The sequence below is a fragment of the Danio aesculapii genome, chromosome 7, assembly GCF_903798145.1.
Source record: "Danio aesculapii chromosome 7, fDanAes4.1, whole genome shotgun sequence".
Classification (NCBI taxonomy): domain Eukaryota; kingdom Metazoa; phylum Chordata; class Actinopteri; order Cypriniformes; family Danionidae; genus Danio; species Danio aesculapii.
Genome location: NC_079441.1, coordinates 22,635,556 through 22,657,797, shown reverse-complemented (window position 1 = coordinate 22,657,797; position 22,242 = coordinate 22,635,556). Strand labels below are relative to the sequence as shown.

General features: G+C 38.0%; 1 protein-coding gene across 2 annotated transcripts in view; it reads right to left on the bottom strand.

The window, feature by feature from the left end:
- svep1 (sushi, von Willebrand factor type A, EGF and pentraxin domain containing 1) overlaps positions 1-22,242 on the bottom strand; it is a 111,699-nt gene that overhangs the window by 6,592 nt on the left and 82,865 nt on the right. Inside the window, exons 26-45 of one of the 2 annotated variants that reach the window (XM_056461305.1) lie at positions 21,985-22,183; positions 20,412-20,587; positions 20,175-20,299; positions 19,928-20,051; positions 17,412-17,582; positions 16,938-17,111; positions 16,575-16,694; positions 14,875-15,051; positions 13,578-13,662; positions 13,211-13,402; positions 12,387-12,554; positions 11,582-12,254; positions 7,561-10,280; positions 7,233-7,461; positions 6,972-7,121; positions 6,255-6,318; positions 5,879-6,052; positions 5,608-5,784; positions 4,889-5,086; positions 2,107-2,277 (exon numbers count right to left, since the gene is read on the bottom strand). In XM_056461305.1, coding sequence (XP_056317280.1) covers positions 2,107-2,277; positions 4,889-5,086; positions 5,608-5,784; positions 5,879-6,052; positions 6,255-6,318; positions 6,972-7,121; positions 7,233-7,461; positions 7,561-10,280; positions 11,582-12,254; positions 12,387-12,554; positions 13,211-13,402; positions 13,578-13,662; positions 14,875-15,051; positions 16,575-16,694; positions 16,938-17,111; positions 17,412-17,582; positions 19,928-20,051; positions 20,175-20,299; positions 20,412-20,587; positions 21,985-22,183 — 6,267 coding nt within the window. The remainder of the gene's footprint in view (positions 1-2,106; positions 2,278-4,888; positions 5,087-5,607; positions 5,785-5,878; positions 6,053-6,254; positions 6,319-6,971; positions 7,122-7,232; positions 7,462-7,560; positions 10,281-11,581; positions 12,255-12,386; positions 12,555-13,210; positions 13,403-13,577; positions 13,663-14,874; positions 15,052-16,574; positions 16,695-16,937; positions 17,112-17,411; positions 17,583-19,927; positions 20,052-20,174; positions 20,300-20,411; positions 20,588-21,984; positions 22,184-22,242) is intronic. The other variant, XM_056461306.1, reaches the window with a different exon arrangement.

Below are 22,242 nucleotides of genomic sequence, written 5' to 3'. Positions count from 1 at the left end.
AAATATCAACATGCCCAAAATGAAAGCTTAGAGCATGCTTCATGCAAAGAAAAGAGTGACCTCCATAGCAAAATCCTATAATCTCTGTGGGGGACATGTTCATTGGCTATTATAAAACGAGTTTTGGTCCTGCACTGGTCAGTATAACACGCAGAAGTAAGCTCTTTTCTGTGAATGTGCAAGACCTCTTATACCTTATCCTATTTTTAGCTTAACAAATTATTCTTTCAAATAATAAAAGAAAATTTCATACTGATCAAGTCAATTCAATTCAATTCACCTTTATTTGTTTAGCGCTTTTACAATGTAGATTGTGTCAAAGCAGCCTCACATAAAAGATCATAGTAAATTGAAACAGTGTAGTTCATTTTTCAAAGTTTAAGTTCAGTTCAGTTTAGCTCAGTTCAATGTGGTTTAATAATCACTTCTGAGAGTGAAGATCACTGAAGATCAAATCTTATGACCATTAGTGTAGGTCAAGATCATCATATTTGCAATATTGTACAGAACGTGTACACAAAAACACCCCCAATTAGGTTTAATACTGTATGGCCAAAACCAATGAGTGCCTTACATTTTTAAATAAAGAATGTGACTATGGACCACAAAACCAGTTTTATGTTGCAAGGGTATATTTCTGGGAATAGCCAAAAATACATTCGATGTTAGAATGATCGCTTTTCCTTCTATGCCAAAAATCATTACAATATTAAGTAAATATATATGGGAATTAAATTTTTGATTAGGATAACGCATTCAACTTTAAATGTGATTTTCTCCAGCCTGATCTCACAAGGAAACATAACTATTTTATGTTTTGCCAGTTTAGTGACTAATTCGCACAAATTCGTACAAGTTCAGTTGTACAAAAATGTACGATTTTACAAAGGAGGCGTGGCATCAAACCCAACCCCTAAACCTAACCATCATTGGGGAATAAGCAAATCATACTAAATAGTACAAATGAGATCGTACGAATTCATACGAATTAGCCACTAAATCCAAAAATTACGAATTGCCATGAGATAGCGTTGATTTTCTCTGTATTTTTTGAACCCTCAGAATCCAGATTTTTTAATAGTTGAACAAATATTTTCCTATCCTATCCTAACAAAGTATACATCAATGGTAAGATCCTTTATAACTTTCATATAATGCATACATCTTGCAAAAAAATGCAAAAAATTGATATTTATACTGTTTAAATCAAACGGTGGAGCACTGTCACTCTAGTTTACTTTAATTTGAATTGAATTTTTTTAAACAAAACTGAGGGGAATTTCTCATGAAATGTGTCATTCGCGCCTCTATTGGCGTGTTTGTATTGACTTTGTATGTATTTTACTCATGCAAATACTTAATTCTGTGTTTGGGATGAACCCAGCATTATAACTGGTTTTGTGGTCCAGGGTAACAAATATGGTTTGTCCATATTTTATTTTAATTTTCCGCTTGTTAAGTGTGACGTCAAGCAAAGCGGCTTCCGAGTCCAAATGCTATATAAAACTGTATGGGGAGACTCATCAAATGGTAATAATAAACATTTACAAAGCGCTGTGATACTTTTGAAAAATCCTGTTCACAATTTATATTTATCCATGCCGAATATCTGATGACCAGAAAGTGATTAATTTATTATACATGTTAAAAATGTTGGTATTTGTGATGCAGCAAGCCCAGAGACTGTTCTGTGCACCATAATTTTATGGAAAATTTACTTTAATGTGTTATTGGACTAAATAGTGGCCATAAACGAATATTTTCTCAATTCAAATGAGTAGCGGCTTGGACCGGCAAACAGTATTCCATACGTCACAACTTAACAAGAGGATTTGAGCCAAAACAGCTTCTGAAGAGTGTATGGAATGTCTGTTTGAACCTGTTTTAGAAGACTCCTGACACTAAGGAATGTGTCAACATCGCTAGTACTTCTTTGATTAGCAGTGTTGCCTAACAGTCGTCAACTGTAAAGATACTATTGACTAACGTGCCCAGTGCTTGTGTTTGTTTTTGTGCAAGACAAGTCAAAAGGAGTCACAGGATTTAGCAAAGACACAGAAAAAAAGGCTGAAGGCAGATTCCAGACGTGGTAGTTCCTTGCGCTACCTTTGCAGGTAGGAGGTTGGGTCCAAGTGCCATTCTCCAAGCACAGACTCCTGCTAGAACCCTCCATGGTGAAGCCTGCGTAACATGAGTACAACACCATGTCTCCAAACTGGAACACTGCCCCACGGACTACCCCGTTTGACACGTACAATGGTGGGCCGCAGGACACCCCTGTGTGTGATTAAAATGGACCGAACCAGTAGGTTAGAATGTATAATTCTCAGCAGGGCTGAGCAGTCCATTGAGGAACTAAAGAGAGATTTCTGCCAATTTTGATGATAGTTAAGAAATTGCATTTTCTCACTCTCTTTCTCTCATTTAAATGTTTCTAAGTACATTTTCTTAACATTTTACATATTTTTTCATGTAACAGTAAGCTTATTGGAACATACTGTACAAACAATTATTACAAAACAGTAGACGGTGCAAAAGTAATGCACCATTTCATCATTTATAATCATAGTATCCTCTCATATCAGAGGACAGTGGTGCTACAGGCAGTAAGTGAGGTTCAACAGGTATCTCACAGAGAGAAAAGTAAAAAATAAACATACAGAGATGTTCAGATTTAAGAAAAAAAAGCAGTTGAACAGGTTTGTAAGGTCATACCTGTTCAAAAGTTCTACATAAGTGTCCAGACAACACCACCACATAAAGACACGTCATGTTACAGCAGCATGCAAACTGCCAAGGGTCAAATTATCACACTAAATACAACACAACAAGGAAACACAGACTGCGAGAGAGCAGGCTTTGATTGATTTGTAGGACAGCATGCCAAAGTATCAGCGACAGAGGAAAATATAGCCTGAAGTTTTTAACAACACAGACAGTATTATAGAGATAGCATGCAATATTAAAAAGCAGAGCTCACAACTAAATGTGACACATGTAAGCTTATCTTCCAATGCCTAGTGAAATTTTCAAATCACAATTGCCACAGAGCTGGGGGTTGGCATGTTACAAATTGAATGGTAAAATATACTAATAAGCATAAAAAACAAACAAATATCAAGGAAGACATGACTTTTTAATTATGCTTTTTAATTATTATTATTATTAATTCAAGTATTATAATAATTCATCATAAGTAATATTGTTATTTATTAAAGGAACTCATATTTTTCACTCTAAAATAAATGATTAATATATTATTATATTTATAAAATTCATTAGCATGTATTTTTAGCTCCCCTCACTCTACTACAAATGGTTTCAATTTAATGGTATTCAGAAACGTAACAAAAATAACAAGTATAAAACAAACAAAAAATAATCAATATTAACTTCATGCTAAATGTCATATGAAATTATTTAAAGTGAAGCTGTTATCACATAGTGGAATATGTGAAATGCGTTTTACGAATACCTAAAGGAATAGTTGAGCCAAACTCTATTCAAAATGTATTCTCCCTTCACTTGTTCCAAACCTGTTTGACTTTCTTTCTTCTGCTGAACACAAAGGAAGGTATTCTAAAGAAAGCTGCTAACCTGTGACCATTGACTACCACAGTATTAGTTTTTTCTAAATGGAAGTCAGTGGTTACAGGTGTTCAGCTTTCTTCAACATTACTTCTTTTGTGTTCAACAGAATAAAGTAATAAACTTACCTAGGGTGAGTAAATAATGAGTAAATTTCCTTATGGAATGAACAATCCCTTAAAATCTGTCTCTCATTTGACAGTAATCAAAATAGCTATGTTTCCACCAAATGATGCAAATTAAATATATGCACAAAACTGGAATATCGCATAAAAGATGTGCAAATAAAGCAGTGTTTTATCCAAGTAGTCAAATAAAGCAAAATTGTCACTTCCTGATTAACCGGCGCAAAATATCAACAATGAAGCGGTAGGAGAAGCTGTGTGAATCTTTTCTTCATTTAATAAATGATTTGCGCCTCAGAAGACAGACGCACGATGAACGCGTGGTGGCGTTTGAAGTGTGAGACGCAGAGCACAGATGCTCTTGAGGTCATTAATAAATAATAACACTGATACTGAAATGGTTAAGACGTTTTAGAATGACCACAACAACATTTTCGATGTTTTACAATGTTTTAATGCGCACACTGGAATTTATTCGGTAAAAGTGTTTCCATCGTAGTTTATGCACATCTTTTCTTATCGAATAAAAAGTTTATTCTACTCAGTTATCCTCATGTTTTTTATGTGCATTTTCAAAATGTATGCGCATCTTGGCGTTTCCATCAACCATTTTTTTTGCGCATGTCCAAAATGCACATAAAAATAGGTGGATAGAAACGTAAGTTGAGAGTGTGTGATTTGCTGAGATTTTGCTAGCTTGATGTTGATAAATCATGTTTTAGTTATGTTTTAGACTATAAAAATGTGCCATGTTGAATTATTTTGATTATTTTCATTGTAAATGTTTCAATAAAATGCATTAATGAGTACTTTTTTCTAATTCCCCATCTTGGGTATACACTAATCAAATTTAAACATCGAGCTGCTGTATTTAGCAGCTGTGCTTGTGTCAGCAAACAATACAAAAAGGAAGGCCAAAGTCCAGAGTGCCTCAAACCACTACAACTAGACAAATTCACGTTTTGTTGATTTGGTACAGTGTGTGGTTTAGGACATTCCATACTGTACATTGTCAGATACATTGTGTGATTAAGGGGTGCACCAAAGAGAAGCCTAAATATGTTTCAAAAATGATCGTGGTACATTACATTAAATTCATTTTCATATCATGAAATCTCCCATTTTAAGCCACTAAAAAATACAGTAAAAGTGTAATAATGAATCCTTGTACTCACTCTCACACACTGCACTGATGGGGGTCCAGGTCTGATCACTCCTGCAAGTTAAGGTGGCGATACCTTTTCCCTGGTTACCTTTGACTCGCTGACCTTTAGGGCAACTGACTTGTACTGACTGGCCTACCAGGAAAACCGTCTGAGTAGCATTGGCACTGCCTACAGTCCAGCCATGAGGAAGAGGAGGGCATGATCTGGCTGTGAGGGGGAAGGAATATTTGAGTCATTAACTATTTGCTTATGCTGTTGTTTTCTGATATTGTGAATGACTTTACCAATTAAATTAAAAAAGCAGAACTATGATGCAGTAACATAATTAGACATGTACATTTTAGTTTGAATGTACATTAATGGAAAAAAGTCTTCTGCAATGCTCATTAATGCCTAACAAAAGTTTTCACAGCTTTTGTCTTGAGAACCCAAATGAATGTCTGCTTTTAAAAGAAACATCAATAAATCAATTTGTAATCACTTAAATCAATGAAACTTTGGAAAACTAATCACTGAGTCAACTGTGTGAAGATCTATAATGGGCCTAATTTGTTTGAGCAGAAGAGAATGACAATGATGTAACTAGGAAGGGGGTTTTCAACATACTCTATCACACACCTTGTTAAACAAGATTGTGAGTGTTTAGTAAAAAAAAGTAAATCCCTTACCCAGAGATCCTCCCTTTAAAGACTATTCAGAATATTTGAAAAATTTATAGGTTGACATACGTAAACAGATGGGGAAGGGTGAACTCCAGGAGCCGTTTCCTACACACATGACGAGAGCCTCTCCCTGCAGTGTGTAGCCTTTATTACAGTGAAATTCAAGAGCACGTCCACTGGACAGGTTGTGTTCTTGCACTTTTCCATTCAATAAATCTGTCATCTTCTCACATCCACCTGGAGCTGAATTTGTGTGTGTATTTACAATTTTGGAAAGAAAAAATTGTTAGATAGAGAAACACTGAAAGATTAATAGTGACTGTTTATCTATTTTTACCTTCACATACTGGTGTTGGTAAGCTCCAAGATCCGTTGGCTTGACAAGTGAGGTTCTGTGAACCAACCAAACTTGCCCCCTGACGACACGTGTAACTCACAATACTTTGGTATGTCTGACTGCTGGAGGAAGCAACTGCATTAGGAACCACTGGTGGAGGACCACATGATACAGCTACAAACAAGAGACAAAACATGTGTTGAATGAATTTTGTTTTTCATAGTATTGAGTATAGTAATTTAGAAGTATTCTAACAATACCAACAATAGTTATGGGCAATGAAAACATATTTTAAGATATATTTTCAAATCTTTTATATCATTAAAAATGTTGAGATTTTTAATAATGTTTGTTTAAAAAAAAAAAAAAGGCTTACCAGCACACACTGGCGGAGTTCCACTCCAGGTTTTATCGCCTTGACATGTGCGAACAGAATGACCCTGGGCAATGAAAAAAGACACACAGATGCACACATGCTCTTAGCTAAAATCAATCAAACTTAATTGTTTGTACTAGTAACATTCGTCTTATTTGGCACTATTGGAAATCAGTTTGGGATAAGATGCTGCTTTTTGGTACTTGACACTGAATAAATTAAACTTTGACTGCATATAGTCTAATTGGTGTGAAAAATATCCACTGAGCCAAGTTTTTTTCCTTGCCTTTGATCGAACATACTGGCAAGCACAAGGACAAGCATGAAAATTTATGAGTAATAAAATAATGTTAAGGGCGCAGTGGATAGCACCATTGCCTCACAGCAAAAAGGTCGCTGGTTCGAGCCCCAACTGGGTCAGTTGGTATTTCTGTGTGGAGTTTGCATTTTCATATGGATTTCCTCCAAGTGCTTCGGTTTTCCCCACAGTCCAAAGACATGCGGTATAGGTGAATTGAACAAGCTAAATAGGCCATAGTGTATAAGTGTGAATGCAAGAGTGTATAGGTGTTTCCCAGTGTTGGGTTGTGGCTGAAAGGGCATCCGCTGCGTAAAACATATGCTGGATAAGTTGGCGGTTCATTTCGCTGTGTGACCCCAGATGAATATAGGGACTAAGCCGAAAAGAAAATGAATGAATGAAAATAATGTTAATACCTGTAGCAAAAATCCTTGATGACAACTATAGTTTACAACATCTCCATAGTTGTAGCTTATGCCCTCAACCAAGCCATTGAGAATAGGGAAAGGCTTCTCACAAATAACAGGCAAGCAAGACACAACAGGGGGAGACCATTTGCCAGAGACCTGGATGAAATTAAAAGAGGATAAGATTGAGAAATTATTGGAAAATGACAAATTTATTACAATATGATGAATGAAGTTTCTACACAATGATCATCTAAGCATATCACTTACAGTGCATTCAGATAATCCAGGTCCCTCAAGATAGAATCCTGGCCTACAGGAGACCATGACTGTGCCACCTACAGGTGTGAGCTGCTTGCCTGTGATGACTACATGGGTGAGGTTAGCAGGTAGACTGCAGGGTGAAGGCCGACATCTGACGCCATGTTTGGACCAGGTGCCATCACTTTGACAGGTAATTGAGTCTGTCTTGGTTGCCAACTCAAAGCCTTCTTTACACCTACATCAAGAAATGTGTACTTTAAAGAATCTGAGAATTTTCAATGAACAATTTATTTGTTATTGTTTATAAAGTTTATAAAGTTGTTATTTAATTTACCTATATTGAGCTTTGCTGCCATACGTTAAGACTGCTCCCATAGTCTCTGCATTTGAGATTAGAGGAGGTACTCCACAAGAAATGGGTTCACAGCTCAGGTTGGGCTCACCCCACCTTCCCAACCTGCCACAGGAAATATGGGGGAAACCTTTCAAGTTATATCCTGGCCTACATCGGTAGGTGACCGTGTCAATGGTGTAGGCAGTGCTTCCTTGAATGACAGCATTAGGCACAGCTGGGGGAGGGATGGAACATCTCCCTCGGGTGCAGATGGGTACTCCTGGACTCCACACTCCACCCTTGTCGCATATGGCCTCTGAAGAGCCAAGAATTTTGTAGCCATCATCACATCGAAACCAAATGCTTGCTCCACAGGTGTGGTCTCGACCGAGAATAGAGCCGTACTTGAAAACTGGGGGACTGCAAACACACGGTCGGCATTCTGGAACTTGCCCCAGCCAGACACCCTCAGCAGCACATCGCAAAACTGGGCTGCCAACAATCTCATATCCTGGGAAGCAAATATACTCCACAATATCATCAAAATTAAAGCTTGATCCATTAAGGTAACCATGGCTAATATCCTCAGGTGGGTCACATGTGATTATGTCGCACCGTGGAGGAGGGTCGTCCCATAGTCCATCAGCTCTGCATATTAGAGTAGGATTTCCAGTTAAGACGTACCCAATGTCACAAGCATACCTAACCATACCATTGTAACCATAATCCGTGCCTGTTACTCTGCCATTCTCAATTGACGGTGGTTGACCACAGTTGGCTGGAAGGCACTTGGGAGGAACCTCACTCCAACTGCCATTGGCCAAACAAACAATGGTTGGTGCTCCTAGTAGGATAAACCCGAGATTGCAGCTGAACAGCAACCTCTTACCAAATGTATGATCATCTCCTCTTACTAAAACATCCTTTGATACGACAGGCCGCCCACAAGAGACTTCTTTACACAATGGAGCTTTGTTGTCCCATTTCCCATCAACCTGGCAAGTTCTAGTTTCAACACCCTCGAGGACAAACCCACTATGGCACTCATAGTGGATAAGCTCCTTGAAGTGAAAAGACTTTCCAATCACCTCACCATTCGCAATGCCTCCAGGATTACCACATGAGATGGGCAAACAGCGAGGAGCGTCATCACTCCACTGCTGCCCAGAAATGCACTGTCTGATGGTTTGTCCGTTGAGTTCATAACCCTCGTTACAACTGTACTCTGCAAGGCTGCCAAGTGCGCTATCGGTTACCATAACTGATCCATTTTCGGGGCTTGGTGGAGCCTCACATTGTGCTGGAGTGCACATGGGAGCGGTTCCATTCCACGTGCCATCTTCCTGGCACATCAACATGATGGCACCAATTATTTCATATCCAGAATGACAATGATATTTAACCAGGGAACCATGCAAAAAGCTGTTGTCTACTGGTAACTGTTGACTTGTAAGCATGTCGTATTCTGCTGATGGTTCTTGAACCTTTGAGTAGTCCCCAAAATCAATATGAGGAGGCAGGCCGCAGTCAGCAAGAACACATTTGGGCTCAGAGCTTGACCAGCCATGATCTTCACAAGTGAGATGATTATTTCCAACTAGCAGGAAACCTGGGAAACAGCTATAGAAGATAGTAACCCCAAATTTCCTATCTCGTCCTTCTACAAATCCATTGTCAATTGGTTTGGGAGAAGAACAGTAGATCTGCACACAAGTAGGTGCCTCCTGGTCCCACTGTCCATTCTCAAGACACGTGAGAGTTTCTGGGCCCTGTATGCGGTACCCTCTTTGGCAGGAATATGTAATTGACTGGCTAAATTGAAGCTTGGAGTACCTAACAGAGCCATTGGGAATCTCCTTGGGTGCAGCACACTTAACAGGGTGACATACTGGTATAGCTCCTAGCCATTCTCCACTCTGACCACAAAGCACAGTGCTGTTACCTAATATGTCATATCCAGCTTTACAGCTGTAGACGGCAGTACTAAGATACATTAATCCTTGAACATCCACAATTCCATTTGGTATGTCCTCAGGGTGTGGGCATTCAACAGGAATGCACTGGGGATAGGGCTTACTCCAGTTCCCATTTGCCTGGCAGTGGACAGAACCTTCTTTGCGGAGTGTGAAGCCATCCATGCAAGAGTAGGTCACCACACTACCAAAGTAGGATTGTGTGTCTGATGGGTCACCAAAGGCAACCTCAGGGGGAGGTCCACAAAACACTTGTTTGCAAACTGGAAATGAGTCATTCCACTCTTGGGAAGGAGTACACCGAAGAGTTCTTGCGCCATGAAGAACATACCCTTCCTCACAAGAAAGCTCCACAGTTCCTGAGTCAGAATCTAATCCACGCAGTACAAGGTGATTTTGCTCTAAAGGTGGTTCAGGGCATTGTACTGGGGAGCAACGTGGGATTATGCTTTTGTCCCAATTTCCAAATTTCAGACAAGTCCATACAGCATCTCCAATGAGTTCATATCCTTCGTTGCAGACAAATTCTACCTTACTGCCGACTTCAAAGGTGGAGCCATGATAAAGGCCATTTTTGATATCAGGTGGGGTTGGGCATGTAAGAAGAACACATACAAGAGAATTGCTGTTTGACCACTGCTTATTGGCCATGCATGTACGCTCAGGCTTCCCAGTTAGACGATAACCATCATTACAACCATAGGTTACTCTACTGTTGTATACATAGCTGTTCTTTCTTATTTGGCCCTACGGAGAGAGAAAAAAGTTCAATAAATACATAATGATAAAATACATATCACCAAATATTAAAACAAAGCAGGATATTTATGTAATATTGACATCATCAGTATGTACATACGGTGAGGTCAATAAGTATTTGATCACCCTGTGATTTTTCAGCATCTTCTACTTAGAAATCATGGAGGGGTCTAGTTGCTACAGAAGCCTTTGTTTACAATTACAGAGGTCAAATAATTTCTGTAGTTCTTCACCAAGTTTGCACACACTGCAGGAGGGGTTTTTGCCCACTCCTCCATATAGATATTCTCTAGATTTGTTAGGTTTCGGGGCTGTCACTGAGAAACACAGAGTTTCAGCTCCCTCTAAAGATTTTCTATTGGATTTAGCTCTGGAGACAGGTTAGGCCACTCCAGAACATTGATATGCTTCTAACAGAGCCACTGCTTGGTTTTCCAATTTCATTGTCATGTTGGAAGACCAAGCCATAACCCATCTTGATCTGACTGACTAAACAAGTTTTTTTGCCCAATATCTCACAATACATGGCCCAGTTCATCTTCTTAATACAGTGCAGTCGTCTAGTCGCCTCTGCAGAAAAACAACCCCAGAGCATGATGCACAGCTCTCTTCATGGCATTGACCAGCTTCTCCCATGTAGTTCTGGGCTGATTTAGCATGATTCATACCCCAGGAGGAGAGATCTTCCGTGGGGCCCCAGTCCGAAGGACATTGACAGTCATCATTAGGCATTCCATTTTCTGACAATTGCTCTAACAGTTGTTCTTTTTTCACCAAGCTGCTTGGCAATTGGCCCATAGCTCTTTCCAGCTTTGTGAAGGTCTACAATTTTGACTCTTGTGTCTTTTGACAGCTCTTTTGTTTAGCCCATCTTGCTACTTGGACATTTGACTGATTGTGGGGTGCACAGTTGTCTTTATGACAGCTAAAGACCTTAAACAAGTGCTACTAAATTAGAATCATGAGCAGAGTGTAGCTAGACTATTTAAAAGCAAAATAACAGGTCTTTGAGTGTCAGAAATCTGGCTGAAAAGCACACACTGATATCAAATACTTATTTGACACAGTAATTAAAAATTCAATTGATAAAACAATATCCAATGTGATTTCCGGATTTTTTGATTCTGTCAAAATGCACCTATGCTGAAAATTCTAGACCACTCCATGATTTCTAGATAGGAGATCTTGAAAAATACATGGTGATCAAATACTTATTGACCTCACTGTACATGGCTATGAAAAATCAACATGGTACCAATGCATCCCTTGTAAAAAAAATATTAAATTACCTGTATAAAACCATTTGCCAAGCGAGGTGGGCTGGGACAGGAAATAGGCTGGCATGTTGGCAACACACCTCCCCACTCACCGCTGGCTTTACAAATTCTCTTCTTTTCTCCTCGGATAAAATATCCCTTATCACAGCTGTATGCAATCACTGCTCCAAAACCATAGTTGTTTCCGCTTACATAACCCTTTTCAATACTGTGTGGCTTTGAGCATCTGACAGGCATACAGCCAATGTCCAAAGGCGAAGGTGTCCACGCTCCCCCTATCAAGCACTTTAGGGTTCCTGTTGTGTTGAGAACAAAGCCCTCCTCACACTTGTAGTTGACCTCTGTGTTGCTTGCATATTTCGGTTTATTGATAGAATCCAGAATGGCGTGAGGTAAATCAGGGGGACGCTGACAGAAGTTGGCAATGCAGTGAGGTATTCCAAAGCCATCTGGGGGTGCCCAAACACCTTGAGCATTGCAAAACAGTTTTGTATTGTTACCAGCAGTGTACCCATCATCACAGAAGTAGATAGCGATGTCCCCAAAAAGCTGGTGTCCAGTGTCAGGAAGGGCATGATCAACCTGGGGAGGTGGCCCACAGGACCGAGGCACACACTGAGAAGAATTACGAGTCCAGCTGCCACTTGGGAGGCATTCTTGAGTTTCTTCACCAAGCAGGGTGTAACTAAAATAAGACATATTTTACAATTCACTCTTAGCAACTCACATTATTGATTACAAAAAATATTTGATATGCCAGAAAAATATAATCTGGTCAAAGTCTTTGACATTAAAATACACATATGAAGCAAATTACCCGTCTTTGCAAATATAGTAGATCTTGCTACCCAGAGTAAAATTGTCACCCTTAATCACAGCATCTTTCAAAGGAGGAGGTTTGCCACAGTCCACTCTGGCACACATGGGGGGAGGAGGGGTCCACTCTCCTGATGACTCACACTGCAGTTCCATAGCACCCTGCAATCTTTACACCAAAAAAGAGAGTCATACATTCAGCTTGTGTAGGAATCAACCATATTCTCCAGAAAGGTTTTCATATACAGTTGAAGTCAGAATTATTCGCCCCTATTTGAATTTTATTTTCATTTTTAAATATTTCTCAAATGACGAGAGCATATTTAACAGAGCAAGGAAATTTTAACATTTTTATGTTAATATTTTTTCTTCTAGAGAAAGTCTTATTTGTTTTATTTTGGCTAGAATAAAAGCAGTTTTTAATTTTTTAAAAACCATTTTAATGTCAAAATTATTACCCCTTTAAGCTATATTATTTTTCGATTATTTTATCTACAGAACAAACCATCGTTATACAATAACTTGCCTAATTACCCTAACCTGCCTAGTTAATCTAATTAACCTAGTTAAGCCTTTAAATGTCACTTTAAGCTGTATAGAAGTGTCTTGAAAAATAATTAGTAAAATATTATTTACTGTCATTATGGCAAAGATAAAATAAATCAGTTATTAGAAATGAGTTACTAAAACTATTGTGTTTAGAAATGTGTTGAAGAAATCTCTCCGTTAAACAGAAATTGGGGAAAAAAATAAACAGGGGGGCTAATATTTCAAGGGGGCTAATAATTCTGACTTTAACTGCATAGTTATTAAATAAAAATTTACCTGTATCCCTCCATGCAGGTGTAGGAGAGTGTGGAGAGGTAGATTTTCCCATTGAGTGTATACTCTGCATAGTCCACCACTGGAGGCTCACCACAGGTTATAGGCTGACAAATATGAGGTTCTTTGCTCCATTTCAAATCAGATTGACACTGGCTTTCTATTGGCTCCAGAGGAACATATCCCTTCTCACAACTGCACCACAGCAAAAAAAATAAATAAATATATATATATATGGTTAGCTACACACAAAGGCACAAAAATATTGTGTAACACCCATTATGTTAAAACAAGCAGTCTTTCTCATATTGACATAGATCTCTATACAATACCTCAAGAAACTAACTACATCTATCACTGACAGTGATACCTGAAAGTCACCTTGCTTCCGTATGTGAAGTTTGCCCCTTTAAGGATTCCATATTCTGGAAGAGTAGGATGAGGACAGGAAAGCGCTGTGTTGGAGGAAGAGCAAATTATGTTCAGTGTTGTTTGGCACTGCAGGCCTCAGACAGCAATTCTCATTACTGCATTTAAAGGGGTGGTCCACTACAATAATAGAAGAAGCTGTGGATTATGAGCCACATGCTGTAAGTATTTTTATTTGTTAAAATTGATCTATTACATGCACAGTTTCTAGCGTTAACAGTATGTTGTAGCGAGAACATAAACAATGATGTAAACAACAGGAAATGCTGTTTGGTACTGCTAACAATTTAGCTACAACTTCATATTTATCCGTCAAACCGCTGTAAACACCCACAGTCTTCACCAGCACCGCAGTGTTTCTCTATGAGGCCACTTTCCCTGCGTTCTACATCTCAAATAAAGATTCTCACGAAAGATATGTGAACGTTTCATATTACTTACACACGCTTATAATCCGAACAAATGTGAAAGACACTTGTCAGATTTTATGCTAGAGAGCAGGCGTGAGGTTCAGCTGAGTGCTTTTCATTTTCTGTCTGATTCAGGCTCAAACTGATATGGCTAACAGCTACTCTGACTGAAAGTATTTACACAGCAGAGGCACAGCTAGCGCATACTATTGGAGGCGTGACTCTTTTCCTGGTGACGTGGAGCCGATCCACAAATCACAGCACATTATGTTAGTTGACCAATCAGAGCCTCTTGAGGGCGGGCCTTCAGAGGAACTAGGAAATATGACATTTGTTTTCATTCCAGCTAAGTAGCAGTATATAATGAAAGTAAGATATATGAAAAAAATAATGTGATTTTGTACAAATGAAGCATGAGAACACATTGCTTTTCATTCTATAAACACAACCAAGCCTTAAAAATACAAACTGGACCACTCCTTTAAAAAAGCATCTTGAGTGTTCCGGAAATCAACCAAAGCAAAATGCATTTAACTTTATTTGGCATGAAGAAATGTGAAATGACCAGGCCTAAAAGCCTTATAAAAGCTTCTGGCAGAGGTTCAGATTAATGCGCAGTACTAAAAATACTGAGGTCTTCCAGAAGCAAGACTGAACAAAGCTAAAGATTGTTAAATGTCACATATCCATATTACTTATATGTAAACAGTATATCTATTTCAGTGGAATAACACTGAGAAAACTTTATTGTATGAGCATTTCTGATTATAACCACAAATTTCTTTATTTTAATTAAATCACTTACAAAGATCTCAAAGCTAGGCTTACCTTTGCAATATGGAACATCCTGCTTCCAAAAACCCTCCTCTGTGCAGGAAAGTTGGGATGAGCCAATCAACTCATAGCCTTCCTTACAGGAAAAGACTATCTCACTTCCCATGATAAAATTAGTGCCCTCTCGTTGCCCAAATTCAGGAACACCTGGATCTTTACATTTTACCGGCTCTAGTGAAAATAAAAAAATGTATAAATAATTTTCGTCAGTTTATGAACATATTTGTTAATGAGATCACACAAAAAATTTAATTCTGCCATCAATTACTCTCCCTTTATTTGTTCAAAACCTATTTGAGTTTCTGTTAGATACTTTGAAGAAAGCTGGAAACCTGTAACCATTGACTTCCTTAGTATTTGACATGTACTATAGATGTCAATGGTCACATGTTTTCAGATTTCTTAAAATCTATTATTTTGTGTTCAACAGAAGAATGTAACTCATAAAGATTTATAACCACTTGAGGTTCAGGAAGCAGTCAGTAAATCTTCAAGTTTTGTGGACTATCCCTTTAAGTATAATATAATGGTGATTTTAAAGTGTCATACTGAACAATGTTGTCTAATGTTTAAAGCAGTGGCAGACTGGGGTCCGTTCTTCGATACGTGGATTACTCAGTTATCTGGATTTGGTTATTGACGATTTGACCCGATCCAGGATCGTTTAGTTCTTCAAAACTCATCTGAGACTTGTTGTCATAGCAACAGTTCCGGTAGCTCAAACCTGTGTGGGAGCAGCTTCATTTCATAAACAGGATTAAATCGAGTCAGTTAAAGCAAAGATAGTACTGAAAGTATGTACCGAATGTTGATAATTTCTTACAGTAGTTGTATACACTTGGGAAAATAGTAAATATATTTTTTTAACAATATATAAAGTTAAAAAATATATATTAATAAATCTTATGCAATCTGCACTCCAAAAAGTACAAAGACTGCCCCCTGGTGGTTCAAAGTGAAAATTTAATGATATGATCTTTTTAGATGCAAACGCGTACATGCACAAATATTCGACTTTTTTAAAAAAAGGATACTAATTTATGCAGTCATGCATGTGTTTTGACCACTTATGTGTATATTATATATTTACTGATATCAAAATGCTTTTTTGATGCAAAATTAATGTATACAGTTTCCTTACGCCGATTAAAAAAACCTAAGCTAGGCTACTATAATAAAGAAAATCTTCTCTAAATGTAGAACTAAATACATAGATATGCATTGAAATACATGATGAATACTTTTGACACATGAAAGTGTAAAGCCTGCAGCAACAACAAATGTGGAAAGTTATTGCGTGTCATATTTAACAAACCATTTACTGCTAATTTTATGTAATTTTGCTCACATGGATAATTGAATATTAATCAGATGATGTCATTACGCTGCTGTGTCATCAGCCAATCATTGCATTGCTGATCATGATTTCGTGGATCGATAGATCTGTCCTTCACAACACACACAGTGATCTCAGATCAGTTCATCCAGACTATTCAATCTGATATGCGAACTTGTTTGAAGAACCAAATTAGCCAGAGATCAGTTATCAAGATTAAAAGATCCAGGATCTGCCAAATCATCTTAGATCATTTATGTGAGGTACAAAGAATGGACCCCTGGTCCAAAATGCACCTATATAATAATAAATACCTTAATTGTACTTAATTGTACAGCTTTTAATGAAAATGTGTTACCTGTGCAGTTTCTTCCATCCCCACTGTAAGGAGCTATGCAGGTGCATATATGTGAACCATCAGTGTTCTGGCAGCTAGCATGTTCATCACATTCAGAGCCCAAAGAACATTCATCCACATCTGTAACATGATCACAAACCAACATAAGGCATTCAAAGTGTAAATGACAAATGAAAAGCTGCTTGTCATTCATTTATCATGCACACTCTGCATGCCTTTGTTCTTCTGTTAAACATGTAAAATGATATTCCAGGTTCCAGATGTCCCCATTTAAAGTAGTGTTTGGTAACCCTGATATAGACCTTTTGTCTATTCAGTGTCTCTCTCTCTAGTTCTTTCACTCATTTGCTGTGTATCGCTTACCCAGACAGGCAGGTGGGTTGCCAATCCATTTACCATTATTAGTACACTGCATCTTACTCTCCCCGAGCAAGTAGAAACCTGGTTTGCATTGATAAAGCACTGAGCTCCCAGCATAGAAATCCTCTCCATGATATTGTCCATGCTCCAGGTCAGATGGAGGACCACATTCCACACCTACAGGTAAACAGAGAGGCCCTGGTGTAGATTCATGACATTCCTTCTTCTGGGTAATAAATAAAGTGAGGACTAGATTGTATATGCAGTGCATGTCAGTGTGCGAAACTATTTGCCAATTTGTGATGCCCATTTATCTGCTTTTGAAAATGCTAAATAAAAAGTGTATGATTGCACTGGTCAGTACAGTGTAAGTATAAAATTGTAAACGTGGCTGTAGAGGCCATTATTAACAAGCGCCATTGTTTAAACAGTCATTGTGTGCCCACTGCTTCATATCTGAGGATTCACATCACTCACGTTCGCATATTGGCTCTGCGTGGCTCCACTGGCCTCTGTTTAAGCATAGCTGCACTGGCTCCCCCACTAGATAGAAGCCGGGACTACAAGAGAACTGCACCTTAGAGCCTGGACTCACAGCTTTACTGGATGAGAACAGATGAGGAACAGAAGTCTCCACCAGGGGGCAGTCTAAGAAAGACCATGAAAAAGACAAATGTTATACTCCCTCACAACTACAGAGACATTTATTTCACTGATAACTGAGAATGTGTTCTCAGTGGTTATGTTTGTGCATGACTGGACATTATCTGTTAGTATAGTGAAATTTCATAATGTGTTATGTCACCGTACAGCTATTAGACATGCGGTACGAAGGTGAATTGGAAAATCTAAATTGTCCGTAGTGTATGTGTGTGAATGAGTGTGTATGGTTGTTTCCCAGTGATGGGTTGCAGCTGGAAGGGCATCTGCTGCGTAAAGCATATGCTGGATAAGTTGGCAATTCATTCCACTGTGGCGACCCCAGATTAATAAAGGCATTAAGCCGAAATGAAAATGAATGAATGAATGATGGTTTATATATTTTTAAGGTCTGTGACTGTCATCATTTTAAGCAAATTTAAGCCATTTGGGTACAATAAATTAAACATTTGTAGCTTAAAGTGTACATTATATGATTTTTTACTCAATAAACACGATACATTGTTGTGTTGTTGTTGTTATTATTATACAGTGATTTTTAATTTCTGTTCATGAATACTGTTTGACTCCCCAGAAAAATCATAAATCATAATTTATTAGAATCTTGTCACTTTTTCATTAAACTTTGCTTGTCATTTTAAAAATGTGCCTATACTGTATGTTATGCAGATACACTCCCCTACATCGATCTTAAATTATGAATTCTTTAAAAGCTGTTCAAGCCATCTGGTCAAATTGCATTTATATCGCAATACTGTATATATTGCAGTAAATTAAAATTTTGCAATATCGTGCAGCCCTAATATGTATATATACAGTTGAAGTCAGAATTATTAGCCCCCCTGAATTATTAGCCCCCCTGTTTAGTTTTCCCCGATTTTTGTTTAATGGAGAGCAGATATTTTTCAACACATTTTTAAACATAATAGTTTTAATAACTCATTTCTAATAACTGATTTATTTTAGCTTTGCCATGATGACAGTAAATAATATTTGACTAGATATTTTTCAAGACACTTCTAAAACAAATCAGACTTTCTCCAGATTTTTTTTAAATCAGAAATACTGTGAAAATTTCCTTGCTTTGTTAAATGTCATTTTGGGATATATTTAAAAAAGAAAAAAAATCTAAGGTGGGCTAATAATTCTGACTTCAACTGTATTACTAAATTTTATTATATTAATAAAAAAAGAAGTCTTTTTTTATTAATATAATAAAATTTAGTAATCCAGGACTAGTTTTTCTTCTATATGTTCTTCTATACGTTCTGTGTGTTTTTATTTATTTACTTAATAATTTTAGAGGTGTACTGTAGAAATAGATATTTAAACGTGTTGGCAGGGGCAGATTTAACCAATAAGAGAGGTAAGTGGCTGCTTAGGGCCCCAAGAAATCTGGGGGACCCCAATAAATATCTAAAAGTATAAACTATACCTATAAAATATAGCATTGTTTTCTATTATATTTTGTATGGTGAGAGTCAAACAAATAAAGTTTTAAGGTAATTAAATATGATTTAATATAAAATGAAATGTAATATTATTACAATAATGTAATGTTATGTAATAATAATACTATAAAATAAAATATTAATAATACATCTGCACAAATTTGCCCACCAACCCCAATCATGGAGCAGTCCAGCAATCAAATTTAAATAATTTTTTTTAGTTTTAATTGTAAATGCACTTTAAGAAAACTAATCATTTAAAATGTAGAGATTGCATAAAGATAAAATGCAAAAACCAAGTCTGAGTGATATATAAATAAACAGCTAAACAAATAAAAATGATATAAAAGTAGAAAGGGTGCATTTTAGGACATTTGGCCCAATGGCTGGAATTGCTTAGGACCCCCAAATCATTAAATCTGCCCCTGCGTGATCCGGTGGCATCTATACAGCATTATATCTACAGATTCTGACAACATATTTATTTATACCAAACATTTTAAGTAATTTCAATGTTATGGCCCTGTGACACACAGTTAGAGAATGTATCTTCATATTGACATATTGAAGTATTAAAAGGAAAGTTCACCCAAAACTGAAAATTCTGTTATCAGTTAATCACCCTTCACAAATATGTTTCACTTTAGAAGATATTTTGTAGAACGCTGGAAACCTGCGGCCATTGACTTCCATAGTATTTGTTTTTCCTACTATGGAAGTCAATCGTTTCAGGTTTTCAACTTTATTTAAAATATCAGTAAATAGTGAGTACATTTTTATTTTTGGGTGAACTATCCCTTTAATGAACACACATTTATACTCTCTGTAATGTATAGCATGCACAAATATTGCTACTTTTAGTTAACAATAATTGATTCTTACCAGCACAGAAAATGCTCTTGCTGGTGGTCTTCACTCTGCCTGTGACCCCTCCTAAGAAGTCAGGCCAGGCAAACACGTTCCCTTTCTGCAGATCATGTGGACAGCTGCTGGCCAGAGACCTGATCTGAGAATAGTGAGGTATGATTTTACAGTTTGTAGATCTCAGAGCAGCTCAGAAAAATGCCTACTTTTTCAGCCTCAGGAAGCTCTGTGAACTTGATAGTAAGGAATGTGTATAAAGTGTTACCTGCTGTGGTGTTAAAACATAGTTCCATATATTAAGCTGACTAAGAGTGCCCACAAAAGACTCCACTGGGTTGAAGCCATCTCCTCTCTGATCTTGATCCTGCCCAAGAACCAGAGCGCCCCCTCCTGTTTGAATAAAGCACAAGGACACATGGTTTCTCTGTAGTACCCATAAAGCAATAAATGTCTTAATAAAATGGCTGTGAGTTTGAGTTCTTTATCAGGTATAAAGGGTAACCTGGTATTGTAGTGCCAATGGACAATCCTTTCCCTCCATCTGAGGGACTCCCATCAATGTAAACTCTCCAATCGCCATCCTTGCTGCGCCATGTTACACCAACGTGGTGCCAGAGGCCATCATTTACTGCTGGGCAGTCTGTGATCCGCTCCTTTCCATTAACATACAAGACCCACCTGAAAGTAATGGAAGAAAGAGAAAGAAAAATGCAAAAACAAAAAGGCAGGGTTAAACATTACTAGGAGACTGAGTAAGAGAAAATTACATAATGAAAAAGTTGTCAAAACATAAGCATCTTTTATTACATATATTTAATTAATAAATTTATTAATTTACCCATATAATAGCATATGCACTCACTGGCCACTTTATTAGGTACCCCTGTCCAACTGCTCGTTAATGCAAATTTCTAATCAGTCAATCACATGGCAGCAACTCAATGCATTTAGGCATGTAGACATGGTCAAGACGACCTGCTGCAGTTCAAACTGAGCATCAGAATGGGGAAGAAAGTTGATTTATGGTTGTTGGTCTAAGTATTTCAGAAACTGCTGATCTACTGGGTCTTTCACGCACAACCATCTCTAGGGTTTACAGAAAATGGTCCAAAAAGAAAAAATATCCAGTGAGCGGCAGTTCTGTGGGCGCAAATGCCTTGTTGATGCCAGAGATCAGAGGAGAATGGCCATACTGGTTCCGCTGATAGAAAGGCAACAGTAACTGAAATAACCACTCGTTACAACTTAGGTATGCAGAAGAGCATCTCTGAATGCACAACACGTCAAACCTTGGGGCGGATGGGCTACAGCAGCAGAAGACCACACTGGGTGCCACTCCTGTCAGCTAAGAACAGGAAACTGAGGCTACAATTCACACAGGCTCACCAAAACTGGACAACAGAAGATTTAAAAATGTTGCCTGGTCTGATGAGTCTCGATTTCTGCTGCAAGATTCAGATGGTGGGGTCAGAATTTGGCATCAACAACATGAAAGCATGGATCCATCCTGCCTTGTACCAACGGTTCAGGCTGGTAGTGGTGGTGTAATGTGTGGGGGATATTTGGACTCTTTGGACCCATTAGTACAAATTGAGCATCATGTCAATGCCACAGCCTACCTGAGTATTGTTGCTGACCATGACCATCCCTTTTTGACTACAGTGTACCCATCTTCTGATGGCTACAGTATAATGCACCATGTCATAAAGCGCAAATCATGACTTGATTTCTTGAACATAACAATGAGTTAACTGTACTCAAATGGCCTCCACAGTAACCTGGTCTCAATCCAATAGAGCATCTATGGGATGTGGTGGAACGGGAGATTCGCATCATGGATGTGCAGCCGACAAATCTGCAGCAACTGCATTATGCTATCATGTCAATACCAGAGACCAAAATCTCTGATGTATACTTCCAGTTTACTTCCTTGTTAAACCTATGCCACAATCGATTAAGGCAGTTCTGAAGGCAAAAGGGGGTCCAACCCGGTACTAGTAAGGTGTACCTAATATAGTGGCCGGTGAGTGTATATTATTATATATAAATCCAAATCTTTCTAGCACAGCTCTTACCCATTATAGTCAATGAGGAGGAAGGCATTGTCACTTCCCTCCACAGCATAAGAGACAGGAGTTCCATAATTAACAGTGTCTGACGACCTCATCCAGAATGTACATGTGATCTGAGTTAAAGATGGCATGTGGCCATCCATCATCACGTAACCGTGGATACCAGAAACTTCAAACTCCAGATCAAAGGAGTAAGGCATTTCTGGAAAAAAAGGGAATTGGCAACATATGATGTTATTATCAAGAGATTGCATCATCACA